Here is a 22,574-nt window from a genome sequence, read left to right as displayed (position 1 = left end):
ACATAGTTTTGTCCAACAAAATTTCCATTTTTTTTTATCCCATTAATCGTTCAGAAATCCCTCCAATTTCCACTTTGAATTTCCCAAATTTCTCTCCACATACAGAAAATGATTAATCAAAACTGAAACTTTTTGCTGAACATCTTTGAGTGTCCACTCTGTCCACACTAAACACTCATTCTTTTCTCCTTGTGGTATAGAGTTAGTTTGAAAAAACCTTACTTACTGTATTTCTGTCCTGGTCTTTCTAGTGTTGACAGGATGACATCATGATCATACAGGTCTATATTAACAAACACCACTCGTTTCAAAAACAGCCTCTCTCCTACAGCAGACAGAACACTTAACACCCCTTGCTAGCCCCTCATGCCATAAGATCTCATATACTGACCTGAATGCTCTGTATGTTCTGGACTGAACTCAGACTGGACTTGGTGCCCTTGTACAACAGTCATTGTACTTACTGTTGTCTGTTGAGCTATTTGATATGCTGGGGGAACTGAGCTGTATATATCATATATATTCGCTGTACATACTCTCACATTCATGTGTTTCCTTTTTGTGTGTGTTGTAATGGTTTATGGCCCTTGTTTGCTTGTTTTGTTCATTCTTTTGCACTGGAACTGAGCTACCATGCTATACCAAGCAATTACCACCAACACTGTTGCATGGCAATAATCTATCGATCTATCTATCTATCTATCTATCTATCTATAACTAACATACATCTATCATATTTTGTTGTAACACTAGATAAGACCAAACTATTTTCATCAAAGATTTTTTTAACATTTGGGTTTTATAACAACAATATTCAGTTCTTGAGCTGACTGAACTGTAAATCAACAGAAGGTCTGGAGGGAAGAGTTTGTCTACTTCCTCCTGACAGAGCACTTTGGCACTTTTGTGGCACTTTGGGCACGGTGAGATTGAACCTGTGGCTGCTGTTAATAGACTGCCCTCTCAAGCATTCTTTTCTCCTCTTGCCTTAATCTGACAGCCATGAAATATTGTGCTTTGTTGTGGCGGTTCAGAACATCCCTCTACAGTACATAAAAATATCTCCACTCAGCACCCCGTGGTCTCCAACACCCACAGCAGCCCCCCGCAGCCTCACCACCGCACCCCGCAACACTCACACCTTCCATAAAACATGCCACACATCTGCTGCACAGTCAGGAGTCATGCTTGACTCTGTAAACTCACCAGATGGGGAGTTAAATAAGAGTTACAATGCAACCTTAAATGATGGGGAAACAGTGGGGCAACAAAAGTAAGTGAGCAGTAACAAGGGCAGAGGAGTATGAGGCGAGGTTATGACCTCTGGTTTAGAGGAGAGTCTCTGATCTTTGCTGCCAGGGAATCCAACACCACAAAGTGTGGTTTGGTTAACTCTTGATCAAAATGTTCATCTTGTCAGCTACCATGAAGGTGACAAAGTGAAATGTTATAAGAAAATGGAACTCGACATACTTTCTTGTAGCTGCAGGCGTACTAGTGATTTTTTTTTAGCCTCCTCAGTCGCTAAAAAATAAGGTTTTCCACAAGACAATAATTTAGTCTAAGAAAATTTCTGCAATCCCAAACCCAAAAGTGAATTTGGATTGCAGTGAAAAGTGAAGGAAACCTGTCAGGTCTCTGCCTTGGAAGGGATCTTCTGTGTCTGAGACGCGAGAACGTGCAGCACCATCGCACTCCGGCGTCTGGTACCTGTTACACAAAAAAGAGAGGACAGCAGGAACATGGCTGCATGAGACAGAAACAGAAGAGGAAACTGAAGAAGGAAAGAATAAATCTGTCTTAGCAATGTGTGAAAAACCTGAGACATAAAAGAAGTGTCGACACATTTGTTCAGCCACAGAAAAATCAAACCTGCATGGCCTGGAACTGAAGACTCAACAAAAGATTTGCCTGTTTTTCTTGCAGGCTCCAGAACAATCTGACTTGGAGCTTCTTATTGGGAACGCAGCTTGATTAAAATCCAGGAGATATAATTGGTGCAGGAGAAGTATCTTTGTTATGATCACATGCACCCTCCCTAATTTCTTCACAGCATGCATGGATGCAAGTTATGGCTTCTTAAAATATATTATCTATTACTGTTTGGCTTTAATTTGTATGCTCACTGTTCATCTGTAAAAAATTATTGACAGTGATTAACCTCTTTTTATGAACGCTCAATAAATAAATTTGATTTGACATCTACAAAGCTTTGTTTCAGAGCCATAACAAACTGTTTGGCATTATGCGTGGCATGACTCGTTTTCTCCTGGCTATTGTATCGGTGCTTCTTGAATAGGATGGAAAATTGAGCATGTGTGTCTCATTTGCCTTTTTTTTCTCAAAGTAAAGGCAAGTTGTCATTTCTTTTTTCACAGTCTGCATGGCCACTGATCCAAAATGGGATGTCTGATGCATGACTGCACATTGCTGTCCAGAGGAAAGAAATTGGGATGAGTGACATGAGGTCTTGTCCAAAATACAATAAATTCTTATGCGAAGAAATAATCGCTTCAAGGTTGTCATTCAATATCTATGAAATGCAGATGAGAATATGGTCTGTGTGTGTGTGTGTGTTACTACTATTCATATGATTTATTTTACAGTTTTCGGGGCTTTCAGTTATTTATTTTCGTCTTTAAAAAAAACGCTGGTACCTCATTGATTTGAAACTAATCCTGAGTTTTCCTATATTCAAACACCAACACATTTTTTTCAAATTGGAAAAATGTCTTTACTTCATCCTGTAAACCATGAACTTTCCTTTGGAGAGAGAATGATGATGCCCCTTCAGGAATTAAAACAGTTCCTGTATTGACCAGTGTGTGTTTACAGTCCTTCAAACATCTGATGTCTTTCTCTTCATATAGCACCGTGTTTCAAGTTGTAATATTCACATTCTAGACACAGATCATAAAAACTTTTTAAACAGCTAAAGCATGAGCAATAGGCATCACTTATTCAACCGTTTCTTTGTTGCCTCTTCTCCATTCCTGCCTCTGCTATTTCCCTGAAAGCAATATAAACAGCAGCAACTGCAGTGAAAACAAACGTCATACCAAACGCTGAGTGTTTATGGCCAACTAACTGATATTCCCATCAGGGCTTGAAGCTAATTGTTTTGCCAAGTGAGTTGGCAGCTGCAACTTGGCAAAACAAAATTTAAGGTCTCAAGAGTCACAAAAGGGGACAGTGCTGCCACAAACACCTTTTAAAAAACTATTAAAGCTATGTCATAACATCACTTTTTTTTAAATGTAAGCAGCCTTGGTACCAACAAAGCTGAACAGAGTTTATTCCACCCATCCTGCTACCAGGATATCAGAGAGAAAAATAAATAAATAAAAGAACAGAATATACACAATTTGGATCAAAATCACAGTACGCCTATAATAAAAATGGTTTAAGCCAAGTACCTATTCAGTTAAAAGATATTACCTGGTGGAGGTTCCAGGAATGGGCCGTCCCGTGTCCACCAGAACACACCAGCAGTAGCCTGTGGACTGGTGGCACTGGACAGGTTTGTAAAGCCCTCCGGGCCCACAGTCAGGGATGAAAATTGCCTCACGAGGATTCAGCCGAGCCTCGTCCAGGGCACTCTGTCTCTCCTGGTCACAAGAGGGAACTTTCTCTAAAACCATGAGAAACACACTCAATACAGAGACACAATCGAGAGCACAGAAACACACTACACACTTACAAAAAAAGATTACCAATCTATCACGAGGCTAATAGGTGACAGTGTGGGACAAGATGTTTTTACACCATATGGCTATCAATATACATCTTACTCAGGATGATCATGTGACTCATTATTTATCCAGAGATGACACTTCATCCACAGTTTAAATATTTGGCAAGTTATTAAACAAAGCATTTGTAGTGGCTGCCTCCTCCATATGTTGATTTGGTGTAGTTCTTAATTGGAGGAAAGCTGTCCAACATCGTGAGTGGCTGTTGGTTCGAACTGCCCAGCTACTTGTAGGTAGATGGCGCTATATCTGTAGCATTAAGTATTCTTCAGGTTACTTCATATATTTGGAGCTTTCTATTTTTGTTGCTGACCATGTTTCTATTTCTGGCAGTTTGGCTCCAACATGAAAAGACTTCTACCATAAAATCTACAAATTTAGCTACCAGTCCTTCCTCCCTGTATCAAGAAGTCTTCACCCACCGCAATCTCTCATCGGTCTGTTCAACAACAGGCATCGGCCCTTGAAATGCTGCAGCAATACTTGGTCCCACCACACTGTATTTACATTCACATCCATTTAGTCCATTGCTCACTCTTAAGTCAAGTACAACAGAGCTGCATGCTGAGCTTGTTACCAAGGAGATTAAGTGTGCTTTTACTGCTCCTGATCCATTCTTCATTTTCCATTCAAGTGCTCTATGAAGCATTAACCTACAATAACAGGGTCACACTAACTGTTTGAAGCGTTTCCTTGAAGGTGGTGGTGACATGTGGGATTTTCATATTTTGGAGCTGATTAGTGCCAAAGCAGTGCCGCTAGTCTCAGCTCACACAGCTCCAGAAACCAAACCATAATTAGGACAATACGGCACAGTCACTGCCTCATTCAAGACAACATCAGGCAAGGAGCATGTGTAATTAGATATGGGCTTTCTCTCCTACAGACATTTGGGCACATTCTCTACCCCACAACAATGGTGCTTTTTCAGATTCTTTACTTAAAGCTGCTATAATCAATATTTTTACACCAACAATAAATCAAATAACTACTTGTAGTGTGAAAATGTCTGTCATAGTGACAAACCCACAGAGAATTATCACCCAGCTCTGCAGTTCTATTAGCGTTTTCAGCTCACTGTTTTGGTTTTACGGCCCTCAATTCAACTACTGTTTTGGTTCAGTCTCATTGCTCTCATCAGCCTAGTTTCCAGCAACATGAAGCAGCTGTTTTCAGTGAAAAAGCTCTGATAAACCCACTGTACACTACCTGCCCAGCACCAAAGCTCACTGACTATACCCCGATCAGATCTCTCAGGTCTTTAGACGGTGGCTTTCTGGTTGTACCCAGAATACAATCAGGAGCTGGTAAAGGTGCATTTAGTTACTATGGACCTGCCCTCAGGTATGCTCTGCCTGATGAACTGTGATCTATAAAAACTGTATCCACATTTAAAGCTAAGCTCAAAAACTTCCTGTTTTCTCAGGCCTATGAACTGTGTGTGTGTGTGTGTGTGTGTGTGTGTGTGTGTGTGTGTGTATTTGTGGTGACTGCTGCTCTGTATGAATTTCCTCGAGTATGTGTGTGTATGCAAATGTGTGTATATGTAGGTACTGTGTGTATTATTTTTTATAATCTTTTAATCTACTTCCTTTTTTACCACTTCATTGCATATGCTTGATGTTTTTGTCTCTTTTTTTTAATGTAGAGCACATTGAATTTCCATGTAATGGAATGTGCTCTGTAAATAAAGCTGCCTTGCCAAAGGGCAGACAGATTAAGAAATTAGAAATTAGTGACTAGCTGGTGAACATATTTAACATTTAACAGCTAAAGAACCAGATATTTCCTTCAAGAGTTGGTGGACACCAAAACGGTGACTCTGAATGTCTAAATAGGCATCTGTTTGCAATCACGTTCACTATGACAACATTATAAGATGGCAATATGACATTGTTTTGTCTACAACTTGTTGCATTGCCCCAAAGTGGCCAAAAAAGAAAAACATTGTGAGCACAATGTTAATTGATTTCATAATTGATTTTCAAACTCTTCAAACTTTAATCCATCCTGTTCTAATGGGATTTTTAGGAATATTGATGTGACCTACAGGATTTCATAATGGATATAATGGCAGATTAATAGTTTCTTTGGGTTGAGAAAATTAATTTCACAAAACATTATCTACAGATGTTTAACAAAATAGTCTTTTGTCAACCTTCTTGGTAATGTTAGTAAAGGCGGAGATAACAGTGATGGCAGGTTCAGCAGCAGGCCTGAGGGTTGGTCATGTTTCTTGAGAATGGCTGCCAACACTGAATTAAACGTGTCCCTGCACCACAGAACTTTTTCTCCTGCAAAGACTCACACTCAAGTGTTCTTAGCGCTGTGCCGTGCCTCTGGTCCTCGCCAAGGTTCCTTCACATCCAAATTATTTAGCACTGTTTATTATACAGAGGTTATGCTGGCGCCAGGCGCTAGGATTCCCAAAAGAAAATTGTTTTTATACATATGAATGGAAAAAGGCTGGACGCTTGCAATGTAATCCTCTCAGTTTTGTGTGGACATGAAATTCAATCTACAATCTACTTCTTTGCCTGCCTTGGATATCTTCATTCCTGCTCTATTTATTTTTTGTTTTTGTTTCTTTTTCAATTTTATTTCTCTTCCCTTGGCAGGAACTGAATCATGAGAAACACAAATCCACAGAAAACAAATACTGTCCTTAAAAAAAAAAAAAAAAAAAAAAAAAAACCCACACAAGTGGATGTCAGTAACAGTTGTAACAATTTGCTTGTTGTTGTGGTGACTTTCTTCAGGGCGAACTGATAATGGACAAAAGATGACCGTCTGCAGAATCTTTGAGAACAGGCTTACCCCATTTTATGCCTTTCACTTTGGCCCTCGTCCTCCAGGTTTAGAGCCAAGTGAAACTATTTTTAAATCCTTTTCTCCTTTTCTGTATCCTAATTTCTCTCTTTCTCCCCCTTTATCATACACCTTCCATCACTCTCAAACCCTTCCTCCTAACCTCTCTAAGTTCTCTCTCTCTTAGCCCTCCTCCTCCCTCTTTTTCTTTCTCTGATTCCCTCCATCCTAATACCTCCCTCTCTGGACTTAACCCCCCACCCAGCTCTCTCTCCTCTTCGCTTCACTCCAATGGCTTTCAGCTGTGGGGTAATCACTGCAATATTGTCTCTAGCAAGCCTTCTCTGCAGTTAAAATAGCAGAAATGTTAGTAATAGGGGAACTCTGTGAATAGGAATGTAGGTGCTTGTGTGTGTTTATGACCTGGAGTGCAATGAAAATAGACAGATGATGAAGAGTTCAGTCATAAAATGGATATGGTCTGGTAATTGTGTTCCTTTTCAACACATCATTCGTTAGCATGTTTTGTTGCAACGTTTTACTGTTGTCGCTTATTGTGCTGAACAGTAAAACACGCAGTGCCTCAAACTACACATGCAAATATGATTAAAAGAAAAAAATCTTTATGAGACTGCACATTTTTATACACCATGCTCTTAGATGACATGATTGCATTACACCCCTTCAACATTTTGTTTTCTTTTGTTTGCCTCGCTGCAAAGGAGGAGCGGCGATTTGCGAGTTTCTGGTTCTCCACACACTTTTAAAAAATGAGCTGCATGACAGAGTGCTTCCCCCTCCTTGCAACAGTTGAACAACAGCACGTCAAAGTCTGGCAACAAAGCATCCATTTGAAAAATGGACTTTGCATTGCTTTGCCTAAGCAAACACGTTTCACTAACACAATCTCCGCATTGCTCTACATCATAATTATGGGGTATCCAGAGACGGAGAGCCAGTAAATGAATAACATAGTTTATGTGCACACATGAGGGCTGCTTTGTGAGCTCTATGGTTTTCCAGCATGTAGGGGGAAAAAGACTGAGAGGCTCTGATTCTGCGGAGTTTAAATAAGGAGGATTTTTTTCACCAAATCTTCTCTATTTTGCAAACAGTTAGGTTTAGCAAGAATGAGAGAAAGCAAGCTGTGTTTAATGGTCTCAGGTCATACCATCTCTCCAGTGGGGTGCTTCATTTCAGACTCTGGATTTGGGCCTAAAACACTGACATCTATCATGGACAAAGCTAACTCTATCCAAAAACACTTACACACACACAGTGGTAATTACTCTAGGAAAGTAAAAGCCCTCCATTCAAGTGTTTTGTTAAGTAAAAATAAAGACATAGTTCAGTAAAATGTACTCAGATATCAAAGATACCATCATCTTCGAAAAACAGTTTCAGCGATTTCATTGTTTTCGGGTCAGTTGAGGGTGGCGAGGAGGAAAAGAAAATTACATTTTCTTTTGTTGAATTGTTGAATCTGTATAAACTACTGTAGTGACTACATATATCATGTGGTGGAAGAAAAAGTACAATATTTCCTTCTCAAATGTAGTTTACAAAATGGAAACACACCTCAACTGTACTGAAGTACAAGTAAAAGTACTTAGTTACTCTCCACCTCTGACACACACATGTTAACATAGACACTGACATGTATACAAGCATATTCACAAATATGTTTTCACCAGCTCAATCACAAACACAGAGTAACATATAAAGATATACCATATCTCTCCTTTTATGATACACACATCTGCAAACACACATGCACGGTACTGCTTTCATGCACACATACAATCACATACAGATGTACTGGAAAACACACACACATATTGCCCAGGCCTCATACGTGATGACATCTCCCCCTCAGTTGGCCTTGTCGCTTGTCCTTTGAGGACACAGATGCTAATTGGAAACAGGAAGCTGGTGTTCCCACAGAAGTTTCAAAGAGCTGTCACATTGAATATCTCTCAGTTCCATTATAATCCTCAATGCTGCCCTGACCACAGTTTCCTCCCGCTACATCGCCATCATTCAAAACACTGAGAAACCCCATATTACAATCAAGTATTTGTGTGCTCTATTGTTTGGAGCATAGCATGTAAAATACACTCATCAGCCACTTTACTGGGTACACCTTGCAAGTACCAGGTTTGACCCCCTTTTGCCTTCAGAACTGCCTTAATTCTTCATGGCATAGATTCAACAAGATGCTGGAAACATTCCACAAAGATTTTGGTCCATATTGGCATGATAGCATCACGCAGTTGCTGCAGAATTGCTGGCTGCACATCCATGATGCAAATCCCCTGTTCCACCACATCCCAAAGGTGCTCTATTGGATTGAGATCTGGTGACTGTGGAGGCCAGTTGAGTACAGTGAACTCACTGTCATGTTCAAGAGACTAGTTTGAGATGATTTGAGCTTTGTGACATGGTGCATTAACCTGCTGGAAGTAGCCATTAGAAGATGGGTACACTGTAATAAAGGGATGGACATGGTCAGAAACAATACTCAGGTAGGCTGTGGCCTCTAAAGGGGACCTATTATGCTTTTCCTTATTTTCAGTCATATACATAATGTTACAATGTTGGATGTTCATATTAAACATGGCGAATGTGTCAAATTATGAGGTATGTAGAAGCAATCCCTGTGAGCAAAAAGCACCGGCTTCAGACTGCCCTGAACACTCAGTTTCCAACTTTCAGCCCGAGCCAACGTCAGGTCTTGACAGATATCTATATTGTCATCTGCTCCATGCGCAGCGTGCAACTCACTGCTCCACTCAGCTAACATTATGGCATTTTTCCATTGTTTTGGGGGTAGTCATGCTGAGCCATGACTCCATTACACTGCAGATCAAAGTAAAATAAGTTGTTTACCTGTTGGAGGTGTGCTGGTCGTCTGCAGCTCTTCATCAAACATCATCACTTTGGCTGTTTCTGCTTGTACTGTTCCTCCCTGCATTATTTTTAACTGATCCGCTGAACAAAGAGCTCCAAATATGTCCATATCTTGTTGTGTTGACTGGTTTTTAGTGCTGCTAATGGAGCTCTGCTAATACATTGAGGAACACATTTAATTTCCTGTAAATTCTTCACATAAAAGTCTCCCGTTATTTAGTTATTTAAAAGCTTTTAATATGAAGCCGTAAAGCAGGAAATGTTGGGTTTGCATCGGCGGTAACTTAATACATCTCTGATAGGCTGCCCCTTGGCAGGCTTCCAGAAAGCTGGCCAATCAGAACTGAGTGGGCCTGTGGGGGGCCTTTTAATTGCAAATCATGCAAAGCTATGCTAGTGGAGTCCCAGAATAAAAATATAGTGCTGGAAATTAGCATAATAGGTTCCCTTTAAAAAATGCTCAATTGGTACTAAGGGGCCCAAAGTGTGCTAAGAAAATATCCCCCACACCATTACACCACCACCACCAGTCTGAACCGTTGATACATGGCAGGATGGATCCATGCTTCCAAGTTATATACACCAAATTCTGAGAACTCATCAGACAGACCAGGCAACGTTTTTCCAATCTTATATTGTCCAATTTTGGTGAGCCCATGCCAATTGTAGTCTCAGTGTCCTGTTCTTAGCTGACGGGAGTGGCACCTGGTGTGGTCCTCTGCTGCTGTAGCCCATCTGTTTCAAGGTTTGATGTTTTGTGCGTTCAGAGATGCTCTTCTGCATAACCCAGTTGTAATGAGTGGTTAATTGAGTAACTTTTGCCTTTCTATCAGCTCAAACCAGGCTGGCCATTCTCCTCTGACCTCTGCAATCAACAAGGCATTTTCGTCCAGAGAACTGCTGCTCACAGGACATTTTCTTTTTTCTGACCGTTCTCTGTAAACCCTAGAGATGGGTGTCCATGAAAATCCCAGTATTTCAACAGCTTCTGAAATACTCAAACCAGCCCATCTGGCACCAACAACCATGCCACATTCAAAGACACTTAAATCACCTTTCTTCCCCATTCTGATGCTTGGTTTGAACTTCAGCAGATCATCTTGACCATGTCTACATGGCTAAATGCAATGAGTTGCTGCCATGTGATTGGCTGATTCGATATTTGCATTAACATGCAGTTGTACAGGTGTACCTAATAAAGTGGCTGGTGAGTGTAAGTACATGAGGTAAATGTAAAATAGTAAAAGGCTTAAAAATGAATCTGTGAGCCAATTTCATATAACATACATACTGTAAAGATGGACATTCACATATATATTCAAAATATTTACATACTGATTGACAGGCACATAAACATATGCACTAATAATTAATTTAGACTGTCGTTGACAACAATTAATAATTTGTGGAATCAGTATGATTCTGGTCAATGAATCACCTAAAAAGGCTTATAAATTGTGAGGATTTGCTGCTTTTCTTTATTTTATGTGATAGTCTAAAACCCAAATATATTCAGTTTACTATTAGACGGAAAAAAATATTTTGGAAAATAATATATAATAAAAATCATAATTATTTGCAGCCCTACACATAATAAGCACCTTATTTATTCACCCACACAACACCACATACACACACGACACACTTTTTTAAGTTTTGATTATGTGCAGCCATTTCTCGTTTTTTGTAAACTGCAGCGATCTGTATCTTAGGGACATAAAATCTGTATCAAAATCAGTTTTAACAGATATGCTCCTCTTACAGAATTTGGCCATTTTCAGTAAAACCTAACCATGGGTCACTAACACTCTGCACCGCACCTCCTAATCTACTATAGGAGACATCACTGTAGAAAAACGTAAATAAACAATGAGATATAAATTAAATTAAAATCTGCAAATAAAATAGAAAGAAATTAAATGCACATTTTGCTGACTATTTCATAAAAGACAAACATCCCATATATCACAGCTAACCAATATATCCACCCAAACCCAACACACATAGTCAGACACAACCCCCACCACATTCACTCCTTGACTTGGTGCAGAAGCGTGAAAGCAGTCCAGCTGCCCAGAGGGTAGTGAACATGCTGAGGCATAATTGAAAAGGAGACAGAGAAAGCTAAACAAATTACACCAAAGGAAAGAAACCAAGAAACATAATCCCGCCGGTGCAGGGCTGTCTTCAGACTGGAAATGTTTTACATTTCATCACAGACTGGTGGCTTTGAAACCGGTTACACTGGAGCCAAGATGATACTCTCAAACTGTACACTTAACGTATGGTACAAGCTACTTTCCTGGTATCGTTTTCATAGTCATCTTGAGATCAATATGTGGCTAATAATTGTATCCTGAGACCAGTGTAATGGCGATATTTGAGGAGGTGGTTATACTGCGAGGAGAGGTGGGCATATCGGTGATATGGTCACTGCCAATTGAGTGTGCCAAATGTAAGAGTACATTGTAAACTAAATCCAATCAACGTTCTCTGTGGTTTACTTTTAATTGAATTATTTCCCAAGGAATGTTCCCAATGCTACAAACCTATCCATGGGTAAGTATTCTAGGTATCTGAATTCATAGCATTAATCATGTGTTGAAAGTGTACCATATCATATTAATTACAAACTCTTGGCTGTTCTTGCAGCGGACTATTGTTCTAAACCTTTTTAAGTGTTCATTTATGATGCATATCGGGGAAGAATATGCGCCTTCAGTTTTCAGAATCAGGAGTTTGTCTTACCTTGCCTCCTGGAAGTGGAGCTATTCTGCTTATTCTCCTTATAAACCAGCTGTTTGATCCACAGCGTTGGAGCAGTTATCTCTGCAATGACAGGAGGACAGAATATAGATCAACAGATTTCACATTCTTAGATGATCTCAAAGTAATTGACCACAGTTTATCTTTATTTTCACCTCGTTAGCCAAACTGGATCCACCAGTAGCTGCATATTTCAAACACAACTTGCACAGCCAAGCGTTGCCCACAAAACCAAAATTAAAATAGCATCCAAGGTCCCAGTCTTTCCAATATGTCATGTGGTATTTTTGACATCTAGACTTTTCCATTTGATGTAATGGTGCATTCTTAAGAAATGGCATCTTGGGTTTGAATGTAAAATCATGACACACTGTAGCTTCAGTGCTAGAACAAAATGTGAATCAAAAGCTTAAAAAAGCACAAAGCAGAAATTTCATGAGCCTCATTTTTAACCCCTGATTGACTAGGGTGACCAGGTGGACGAGCAGTCATGATGGGAGACTTACCATCACCCTCAGGTGGGACATGAGTCTCCATGGTGGGCGTGGGCTTGGAGCCATCGTCTGGGTTGAGGGTGAGAAAGAAACGGAAAGAGACTACCATTATTGAGGTTAATACAATCTACTCTCCAGAACTGTTGAATGGTTGGGATTTGCACATGGCCCGGCCAAGATAGATAGAAAAACAGACAGATAGACAGATAGAATAATAGAAAAACAGAGGACGACCACCTACATGTGGCTCTACATCTCTCGCACACACATCAATAAATCAACTTCCCACGCTGACATTCTCACACAGGTTGCACATTCACACTCGCACAATCATAAAGTAAGGACCAAAAAGCATCCAACAACACACACATACACACACAAACATGCACAGACATACACTCACATGAGAAAACACTCCCCCAATCAGGAATCCCTTTACTCCTGCTCGCATGAGTGCAGTGCAGGTGTGTAGGATGTGTTGATAGGAACAGAAAGGCCCACCCACTACTAATCCAAACACAGAGGTAAATAGACCTCTGAAGAAACAAAGGAGGGTGAACTTCATCTTTCTTTACTGTCAAAATAAGACGTTTTGTTGGTTGGGTCAGTCGATGAATTGGTCCATCCAAAACCCCGGTCTAAAGTAAAATCTCAACAATTAGCCAGATTGTGATGAAACTTGGTATTGATAATCATGGTCCCCAGAGGATGTTTCCTAATGATTTTGGTGATGCTCTGACTGTTATTGTAGCGCCACTGTCAGGTCAAAATGTCCCCTTGGCCCACACCATAGTCCATGAGAAGATTTTTGTCCAGAACTAATTACCAGATTTTGATGAAACTCATCATGGATAGTTATGCTCTTAAGATAATTAACCATAATATTTTTGGTTGACCCTCTGATCTTTCCCCTAGTGCCATTAGCCCAAATTTCCATTTGAACAGTAGAAATATCATATTTAATAGGAAGAATCTTTCTCTCAGGTGGATACATGTTTTTGTATTTAACAATCCCACGGCTTTATCTCCTGCATCATCCTCAGGAGAGTGTGTTACTGTAGCACACACAGCACTGGATGAATAACAGCTCCTGGCTCTGAAAATAAGCACTAACAAGCATTCTTCTGGTATCTTTTATACAGTATTGATTGGTTTTATTTGGCTACATGCTAACCATACAACACGTCACTGTATCACCATATTCATGAATATTCATCACCATCAAACTCTGTAAAAGTACTCTGTATACATGTTATAATTTGGCAACCAAAGAGTTGTTCACTAGATGTTATGAAGTGAATGATGTGGTCTGAATCTTTTAAAAAGAATATGTGCTACGAGTGTCTCACACTGTGGTAAAAAAAAAAAATTAACTGGGTACAAAGGAGCTCCCAATAAATAAATGTATTCTCTTTTCTGAGGCAGTGTTTCGATCTGTAAGATCTTCCTGAGGCCTGACCTCACTCCTTTGTATCCTGCAATGAAAAAATTTTGTCTTGCACCTGAATAATTTTGCCTGGATGTGCACACAGTTGGTCTCTCTTAAAAAAAAACAAAACAAAAAAAACAATCACAGTCAACAGCATATTTTCACTATCCTAGTCTTTCCACTGCTATAATGCTATGTGATGAAGGAAAATGTACTTACATAATACAAATATAGTTCCTTGTGATCTTAGACACAATTGGTGACCATTACTATTTTACTGTGTCTGAAATGTGACTATTTCTAGCAGCGTTACTTGTTTGGCACATACTGTATACTATATACAGCAGATTGATACAACTGAATGATTAAAATTAAAACAAAATATTCCGAGCTGAAGGAATCCTTGTCCTGGTCCTGTTTAAGAGACTGATAAGTTGTAATGGGTCTTATATAATACTGTGAATTTGGCTACCTAGAATACTCACCCATGTGCAGGTTTGTGGCATCTGGAACATTCCTTGGGAAATAATTCAATCAAAAGCAAACCACAAAGAACTTTGATTGGATTTAGTTTACAAATTAAAAAAAGTCCTTAAATCAGATGGTATACTGTATCAGCAAATTGAATCTGAATTGATCTGGTCAAACTGTAAATCAGATACAGTGGTTACTGGACTGATCTCAGACCAGTGCATACCTGGGTCAAGCTTTAGTCATAAACATATGTCAGCATTTATTTGCAACCTACTGCAGATTTGTACGGCAGCCTATTGCTACCACACCATAAAAAGAAAAATGGATCAATATCACATTATAACATGAGAAGTTTATTGTTATAACAAAATGTTATAACAAAAACCTTTATAACAAGATATTTTCACGTTATTACAACATACAAACTTATAACGCTGAAACAAGAAACATTTCTTGTTATAACAATATACTATTTAAGTTATGACAAGATAAGTTGGTTTTGGGCGGAGGTGGACTCCCCCTGATGTACTCCAGTTATGAACTGGCAATTGGCCTTTCGCAGTGAAACTACAAGACGGCTTGATCCTACACTTTCTCCATCTATTATGGCCTCTTACACATGAAATGGTCTGCTTTTTTGTGCTGGTATGTGGAGAGGGGTAAACATCGTGCCCTCTATCTCATGTGTTAATTTTCTTCCAGCTGTTAGTACATAGAAGTGTGGCTCAATCTCCGGTTAAAACATGCTGTGGCCATTTAGTCCTGCTGTAAAGGCTATGGAGAGAGATCTGTCTTTGCGTACACCCTGGTTAAGTGCATTTAAAAGGAGTCAGAAGACAGCAAGTCTGTCATGCACTCCTTGGCGTGTGTGTTAGTGCTTGTGGACTCTGGTGGCTCCTCCAACGTCAGCTGAATAATAATGCCCCTCCAAATTATCGATGAGAAATGACGCTACCTCCAGAGGGTCGGACTCATTCATCCTTCTTTACAGCCCCATGCATTTTAAAATCCTTCTTAGCGTACATATACTTATCATAATATCATCCACTGTGCTCAGTAACAGCAGAATCTTGTCATGTCTCAAACCAACAACTTAAAACCATCTGTGTAAATGAGCCGTATTCCTCAATTTATCCATTCTCTGCACGTTTCCTCATTCAAACGTGATTCACGTTATAACAATAAACAAAGGTTCTTGTTAGAACATGATAAGTTTGTATGTCGTAATAATGTGAAAAACATCTTGTTATAACAATAAACTTTTCACATTCTAACGTGATATCAATCCATTTTTCTTTTTCTGGCGTGGCAGCAATATGCTGCCGTAGATTCGCTACAAGTCCACTATAATAACTTATTTTAGATTTTCTGAAATTTCCCATGTAAAACACACTGATGATGTATGCAGAGCATGTTAAAACAAATTCTGTAACTTACAGTATTTGTCAATTACCATTTGACCCAGGTCTTGACTGTGATCTACAAACTGTGAGGAAAAAAACAATTATTGCAAACATCAACAGCAAATCTTCCCTCGACTATCACCTGTACACTCTCCCAGTCCCCCACAGCAACTCTACTGTAACCCCCTCGGAGCTGGGAAACAACAAAAGCACTTTACAAGAGAAAAAATCCGGAGAGGCTGCCCATCTTTCTTCTCAGTGAGATTTCTGAGGCAGAGCAGCTGTTTGTCTGATAATGCAGGCTGATCCAGGCCAAAATCCTTGCATGAGGTTTACTTTATTTTTTCTTTGATTTAATTACTTTGAAGAAACTGGAGGAAAAACATAGACCCACAGTAGGATTTTTTCTTCATCTGCTCAAGTGATTATACATGTTGAATTGTAAAAAATAGCGGAATTAGAACAAAACAGGTCCAGTTCTTTTGTGTCTCTCATTCAGTATGCAGTGCTGTTATACTGTTGTATCTATATCTAAGGTCTTACGTGCTCATGTACAGAGCTCAGCATCATGCCAACATGCAGAAAAAAACAGCTAGTTTTAAAATGTACCCTTTTACTGTAGAAATAGTTTTCATCCAAATCCTCCTCTTACAATCCGAACTCGTGTACCTTTCTGCTCTGCACAAATATGGACTTTGCACAGATCAGATGGCACAAAACCAGGTCAAAGCACATTTTGACCACATTCTCATACAAACAGAAACACACATGAACAGAACACACACACGCATGCACACACAACATACAGCAGATCTCAACTCACCTTTTCTACCAGAGTTCGGTGGCCCAGGTGGTTTGTCGGTTACTGACCCTGCGGTGAAGAAGAAGGGGAAAAAAAACCATGTACAAAGCAAAGACTAGACAGCAAGAACTCTTGGGGAACATTTAAAGAGTTTAAATCTTGTTTATTCATTTTATAAACAAAAAAATACTGGAAATTTACTGCAAATAAATTATTTTGAGTGTTTGAGTCACTTAATAACTAATTTTCATGGCTATCTTTTGGTTTAGAATGAAGATTGATTGTTCCAACTAAACAAAAGCCACAAGCCAACAGCAAAACAACACTCCCATGGATTACCCAACCCACTGACATCTTGAGTTAGATGCTGAGGTTTATCAAAGTCTGATGAGTACATTCTGTTAGTACTTGATAGTAGGAACACATTGGAACACGAGGCTTGTTTCATTATCTTATCACTGACTAATGCAAACCTGAAGTGATCTGCACCATCTGTGTGAAATTATTATGAGAGAAATCATCTTGTACATTTCCAAATATCATTTTTGTTTGGTGCATGCAGGTAGCTGGGATCATGCATGGATGCATGGAAGGAAAGAGCAAAATTAGACAGTGTAACCAATTAGAATACAAGGGCAAAAGGTGGAAGTTTGAATGCAACTAGAAGGAAATTTACTACCTGACAATCCACTTGTCCCAGCATGAGTTCCCATAAATTCACGGAAGTTTCCTGCAAATGTATGCGAGATGATTGATTTGTGTCATAGTGTCTGAGCATGTCAGTAAAGGTCATTTGTTGTCATCTGAGAGGGAAGGGAAGAGTTGGGTATGTACGACTGTAGCAGCTGTATTGTGCCCAGATTCTGGTTGCGGTGTCATAAATACCTTTGCAAGAAACAATGAAAATATCGGATCTTATGCAGGACAGAAAGGAGACAGGTAGAGATTGTGTTGCTTGTGCTGTAAACTACATTTCAGTATTTCATAAGAGTTTATTTAGAACTGTGCAACTGAGATTTCATCCTCTGAGTGCAGGTAGAGTCCAAGAAAAAAACCCAGTTGTAAAAGTTCAGAGCTCGTACACTAGATCTCCAGAGGTTATTTTATATTTCTACATGAGAGAGGAGTGTTTTTGGAGCAAACAGCTTGATTCTGCTCTTGATGATTCAACTTGAAGAAGTGTGATTTTAAGGGTCTTAAAATCAAATAAATGAATTACAGTGAGATCTGAGGCATCAGTGGATTCACTCACAGAGGCAAAGTAATTCCACACAGAGCTTTTACATGATTCAAGTCTGGTGAATTTTGACAAACAAATGGTGCTGACCAATTGTAAACCATCTTAACAGTGGTGACCTTTGAGGGATTAGAGATATATACAGGGGACCTAAAGGTTAGAATTGTGGGTTTATGACCAGAGAGTTCACCAGTTCAGTCCTTGGACCAGCAGTATAAATCTTGGTGGGAAAGTGAAAGCTTGCCCCTCTCTCATTACCGCCACTCCATCTTCCAGGTGTGAATGTCAGTAACTGTGTGAGTGTGAGCAGGACCCAAAACAACAGTTTTACATTTTTAAGATTCTTCTTTCAATGTTTTGAAAAATCCGTCAACATAAGCCTCAAGCCTGGAAGTTGTTTTCCCCAGAAACTGTTGTTTGCTCCAAAAAAACATTCTTTTGCAGAAATGAGAATAAATTGATATCTGAGCTTCTACCACATCTCAGTATGTTTTGCTGAAATGGCAAAGCTATGATTTTCTGGTATGAATGGACAGTAACCATTCTTCATTGGTGAACTTTAAAGATTCTGTCTGAGGGACTAAGAAACAGCAGGTGCTGAGGGCAGCCATACAGGTGATTAGTTGCACAAGTGGGAAAAGCAGGAAAAAGAGAGGGAAAGACTGAGGCAGAGAGAGAGAAAGATAAAGAAAGTGAGAGGGGGAGAGACACAGAGAGAGCGGGAAGCCTCTGGCGGTCTGCGGAGCAGCTTCAGAGGGGCATGCGACCACTCTCACCACACTCTCCACACAAAATTTGCACCATATGCTCTAGTGGCTGTGCAATCCAATTCTGGCAAAGACCCCTGTGTATTATCTTCTGAGGGAAAATGTTGGTGATTATCATAAAGTGTTCCCATCCAGGATGAGTTTGCTGAACCCTGCTCTCTCTCCTCCGGCCTGCTGACAGCAGTTAGACGAGGGGAGGAGGGGCGGGAGGGCTGAGAGGCCCCTGGATGTATGGCCATTAGCCTTCTCATTGACCTTGCACCTGCTATACTCCACATGACATGTAATACACATGTGCTCTTATGCTGTTCACAGACAGACTCTCTTTGACTGTAATCCAAAGGTGTTCACTCTGTATCCCTCATCAGCACAGTCAGTCTTCCTGAAAGTCATTTTATTTCAGATCGAGGGTTTATTTATTGAAAAATTTTCTCAGTTTTAATTAAATTTTTACTGTGCTGTTCAGTATACTAATATGATAACGCATCTAGTCTCAACTATTTCTTTGAGAAGGAACTGAACAATAGCAAATGGTTTCCAGTTGTTTTTTGAATCCTGAAAAAAGTCCAAATACTAAAGTGTCTGAAAGATAATTCTCCCTAACCCCAGTGACTTGGCTTTTAAACACTCTTGGCTCCAAGACCCTAAAATTCAGCCACCATTGAAGTTTTTACAGACTTGCTACGTTGCTTCTCCATCCTCCTAAAGAATTTCCAGGAAATATCCAACCCTTCTACCAGATCTTAGTAATAGTAAGACAACCTGTTAGATATTGCTCTCGAGAAGAGATGCTCTGGTTGCACAAATACCTGAGACTATCACAACTAATGAGCACAGTACTAAGGCATAACCGATGCAGGCCATGTTGGCAGCAACATATATAGGCAGCCTTGTATGGGCCAAATGTTTTAAGATGATTTTGAGTAACCCTGAACTTTTCATCCACAGGCTGCCACGCTGTTTGCCCCCCAGTACCTGAACACACCGGGGTCCTGTTGTGCACAGAGGAGCCACTCACTGGCTTGCCGTCACTGGTGACACACCAGCAGTAACCTGTCAGAGTATGGCACTGCACCTGCAGAGGCAAGACGGATACAAAAAGGTAAAACACACCGAAAATTACAACATCATCTATAAATGATTTGGTTGTTTTATTTGAGTGTAAATACATCATACGGTGTAGAGTATAATCAAAGATTTATGTCAGTGAAGTGAAACTAATCCCTTGGACAATGTGAAGGGATAAATCACAAGAGAGGGAGTGAAAGTAAGAGCAAGATGAAAAGTGACAGATTTGATATGGAAAGCCATGGATGATCTAACACAGACCTGTGCAAACGTCCCATCCTCATTGCATTCTGGGATAAACATGGACTCCTGAGGTCTCCTGGCTTGTTCCAAAGCCTGGTTCCTCTCAACACGACACTTGGACTGACTTGCATCTGTAACGTATTGACAGGAGAGTCTGGTCTCGTATACTGTATACAAATCTCCAGCACTACTGTTTTGTTTTTTTTTTTGCTGAAGACACGTGTTCTTTGTCAACAAGATCCTGTTCACACCTGGGAGCTGCCCAGTACACTTTCACATAATTTACTACTGTTGGCCATTGAGCTGCCCTGCACAAGAGCACATTTTTGATAGTTGTACAGTGAGGAAACTGCATTACATATTTTCTCCATTTTTTTCCCTCGTGACAGCTTTGAGCCATTTTTCCAACCTTTATGCTCCCACTGCTATTTTTGTTGCTAATAACAAGCAGCCTGTAACATGTTTAACCTGCTGCTCACTACACTAAAAAGCCTCTCCATTGAAAACATTTCACAATGAAGATACAACAAACACAGAGAAGTCAGAGACCTTTTATGACACCGCTCCAAAATGCTAAAACAACACATTCCTCAACAAATTACATTTCCAGTGACCATTAGCAGTACCAGACTTCAGCTATAAGCATCACATTGTACAGTAAGTGCTGGGAAGTGTGTCTTATACTGTTCATTGATATTTTTGAAATGTCAGTGGAAACTAAGCTTGTGTTCCTGCAGCTCTGATGAGCCAGACCTGGTCTCAGGAGACAGAGATGGAAGCAGCTAAAAGGTCAGAGAATAAAGTGGGCTTCACACCAGCTGGTCGTTGGTACAAATTCCCAACAGCAACTACTGTTTTTATTGCTCTCGCAGCTCCTGAGGAGTTGAGCTTCATGTTCAACTGTTCCTGTGTACACATTTACACCAGTGAGCTGACCAGTGTGACCGCAGTCCTCCACTCTTGGAAAAACATTCTCCTTGGATAAATAAAAGTTTAAAACAGTCGTCTCCGGACCTGAGAGGAGACAGACATGTTGTCTCCTCCAGAGCGGAGGACGGACAGAGCCAGACTAGGGTGATGATGTCACCGAGAGGGATAGACATGGTTACATGTATTCATAAACCTGGACTTAGAGTATATTTAGTCTTACTTTAGAAAAAAAGGCTCATTTAGTGTTGTAGTGTTCGTTTCTTGAGGAGACAAAGCAGTGACAGTTCAGTGTCCTACTGAAGACTCTGACTACTCATTTAAATAACTCTGATTTATGGAAATGTAAAAACAACTTCATGATCAGAAGCATTAAACATTAAATCTTCCCTTGTGCATGTTTTAGTTGTTAGACAAGGCAGAAATATATGCACATCCAGAGGTTTGTCTCTTTAATTTATTTTATTTTAAATGTATATCCATCATTTGAAGAAGTTAGATTAATTGCAAAACACATAGTAACTAACCTGACTGAAAAAAACATCACTTATGTGGACTTCATGGTCTCTATTTTAGAGACTCTGAATGTTGAGATGGTTCATGATGTGTTAACTCTACACATGTTTTTTGATTCCATCTAATGTAAATAATGAATAAACAGATCTGCCTGCTGTAATAGCACATACCTACGCCTCTGTTATTGTTTGTAGTTGTTTGTTATACCTGTTAGCAATTTATAAGTCTTGTAGTCAAATTTATCTGTTGTGTTTAATCTCAATCTCACGCACACCTCAAGAAGCCTTTGCCAGGCTTTGACATTGTAAACAAAGATCGGTTCATGAACTGCCTGCTTAAATAAAGCAGCAGTTTCATTACAACAAAACAGGCCTGCCGCATCTGTAAAGACTGTGCAAGCTTTGCCCAGCTTTCCTTTCCTTGGCACACCACTGATATTATGAAACAAAACCACATATTACCATACAAAGGGAACAAAATTCACTCCAAAAATGGATTTGGTTGGGACTGCTGCTTTCCTAATGGACAGGGGAGGAGGGGGGGGACTGAAAAATGGGGGAAAATGCCAAGTTCCAACCTTGACTCTAGACCTATCAATCTTTGCTGTTGTTGAGTGGCTGGCATCCAGAGACTGAGGAAGTGTGTGATCCTGGTCTGTAAGAACTTACACGCCTACAGAGAGGCGGAAAATGAAAGACATCTTCTCATTCAGTTCCACTTTTCTGGTGTTCACTTTGAAACCAAGCTGCAACATCTTAAAACATGCTCTTTGAATCTTAACTTAATGACTGTTTTCTCTTGCTTTTGTAAGTTTACAACGTATAGTTAGTTAGATAGTTAGGTTACAATTAGGTGCATAATCATTTAAGCATCTTAGGTGAAAATTAAGTTCTGGCTTCACAGCTTGGCCACAGAGAACAATCTCTCCACTCAAAATGTGCTAACACTACCACATGAACTCATCTCCTCATAATCACC

At 39.8% G+C, this 22,574-nt stretch overlaps 1 protein-coding gene and 1 long non-coding RNA gene across 7 annotated transcripts in view; one reads left to right on the top strand and one right to left on the bottom strand.

Moving 5' to 3' along the window:
* The window catches only part of smoc1 (SPARC related modular calcium binding 1), a 54,634-nt gene that overhangs the window by 12,036 nt on the left and 20,024 nt on the right, over positions 1-22,574 (bottom strand). For 3 of the 6 annotated variants that reach the window (XM_044375996.1, XM_044375997.1, XM_044375995.1), the window contains exons 4-11: positions 20,172-20,284; positions 19,818-19,917; positions 17,518-17,568; positions 16,860-16,907; positions 12,743-12,832; positions 12,219-12,299; positions 3,439-3,631; positions 1,628-1,710 (exon numbers count right to left, since the gene is read on the bottom strand). In XM_044375996.1, the coding sequence (XP_044231931.1) occupies positions 1,628-1,710; positions 3,439-3,631; positions 12,219-12,299; positions 12,743-12,832; positions 16,860-16,907; positions 17,518-17,568; positions 19,818-19,917; positions 20,172-20,284 (759 nt within the window). The remainder of the gene's footprint in view (positions 1-1,627; positions 1,711-3,438; positions 3,632-12,218; positions 12,300-12,742; positions 12,833-16,859; positions 16,908-17,517; positions 17,569-19,817; positions 19,918-20,171; positions 20,285-22,574) is intronic. The other 3 variants (XM_044375998.1, XM_044375999.1, XM_044376001.1) reach the window with 3 other exon arrangements.
* Positions 20,321-21,765, top strand: LOC122998951. The gene is made up of 2 exons (XR_006407540.1): positions 20,321-20,942; positions 21,026-21,765. It is a non-coding gene; the product is annotated as an uncharacterized LOC122998951 (long non-coding RNA).

Source organism: Thunnus albacares, chromosome 15, assembly GCF_914725855.1.
Source record: "Thunnus albacares chromosome 15, fThuAlb1.1, whole genome shotgun sequence".
NCBI lineage: Eukaryota > Metazoa > Chordata > Actinopteri > Scombriformes > Scombridae > Thunnus > Thunnus albacares.
The sequence above is the reverse complement of the archived record's forward strand: the minus strand, read 5'-3'. Positions and strand labels throughout refer to the sequence as shown.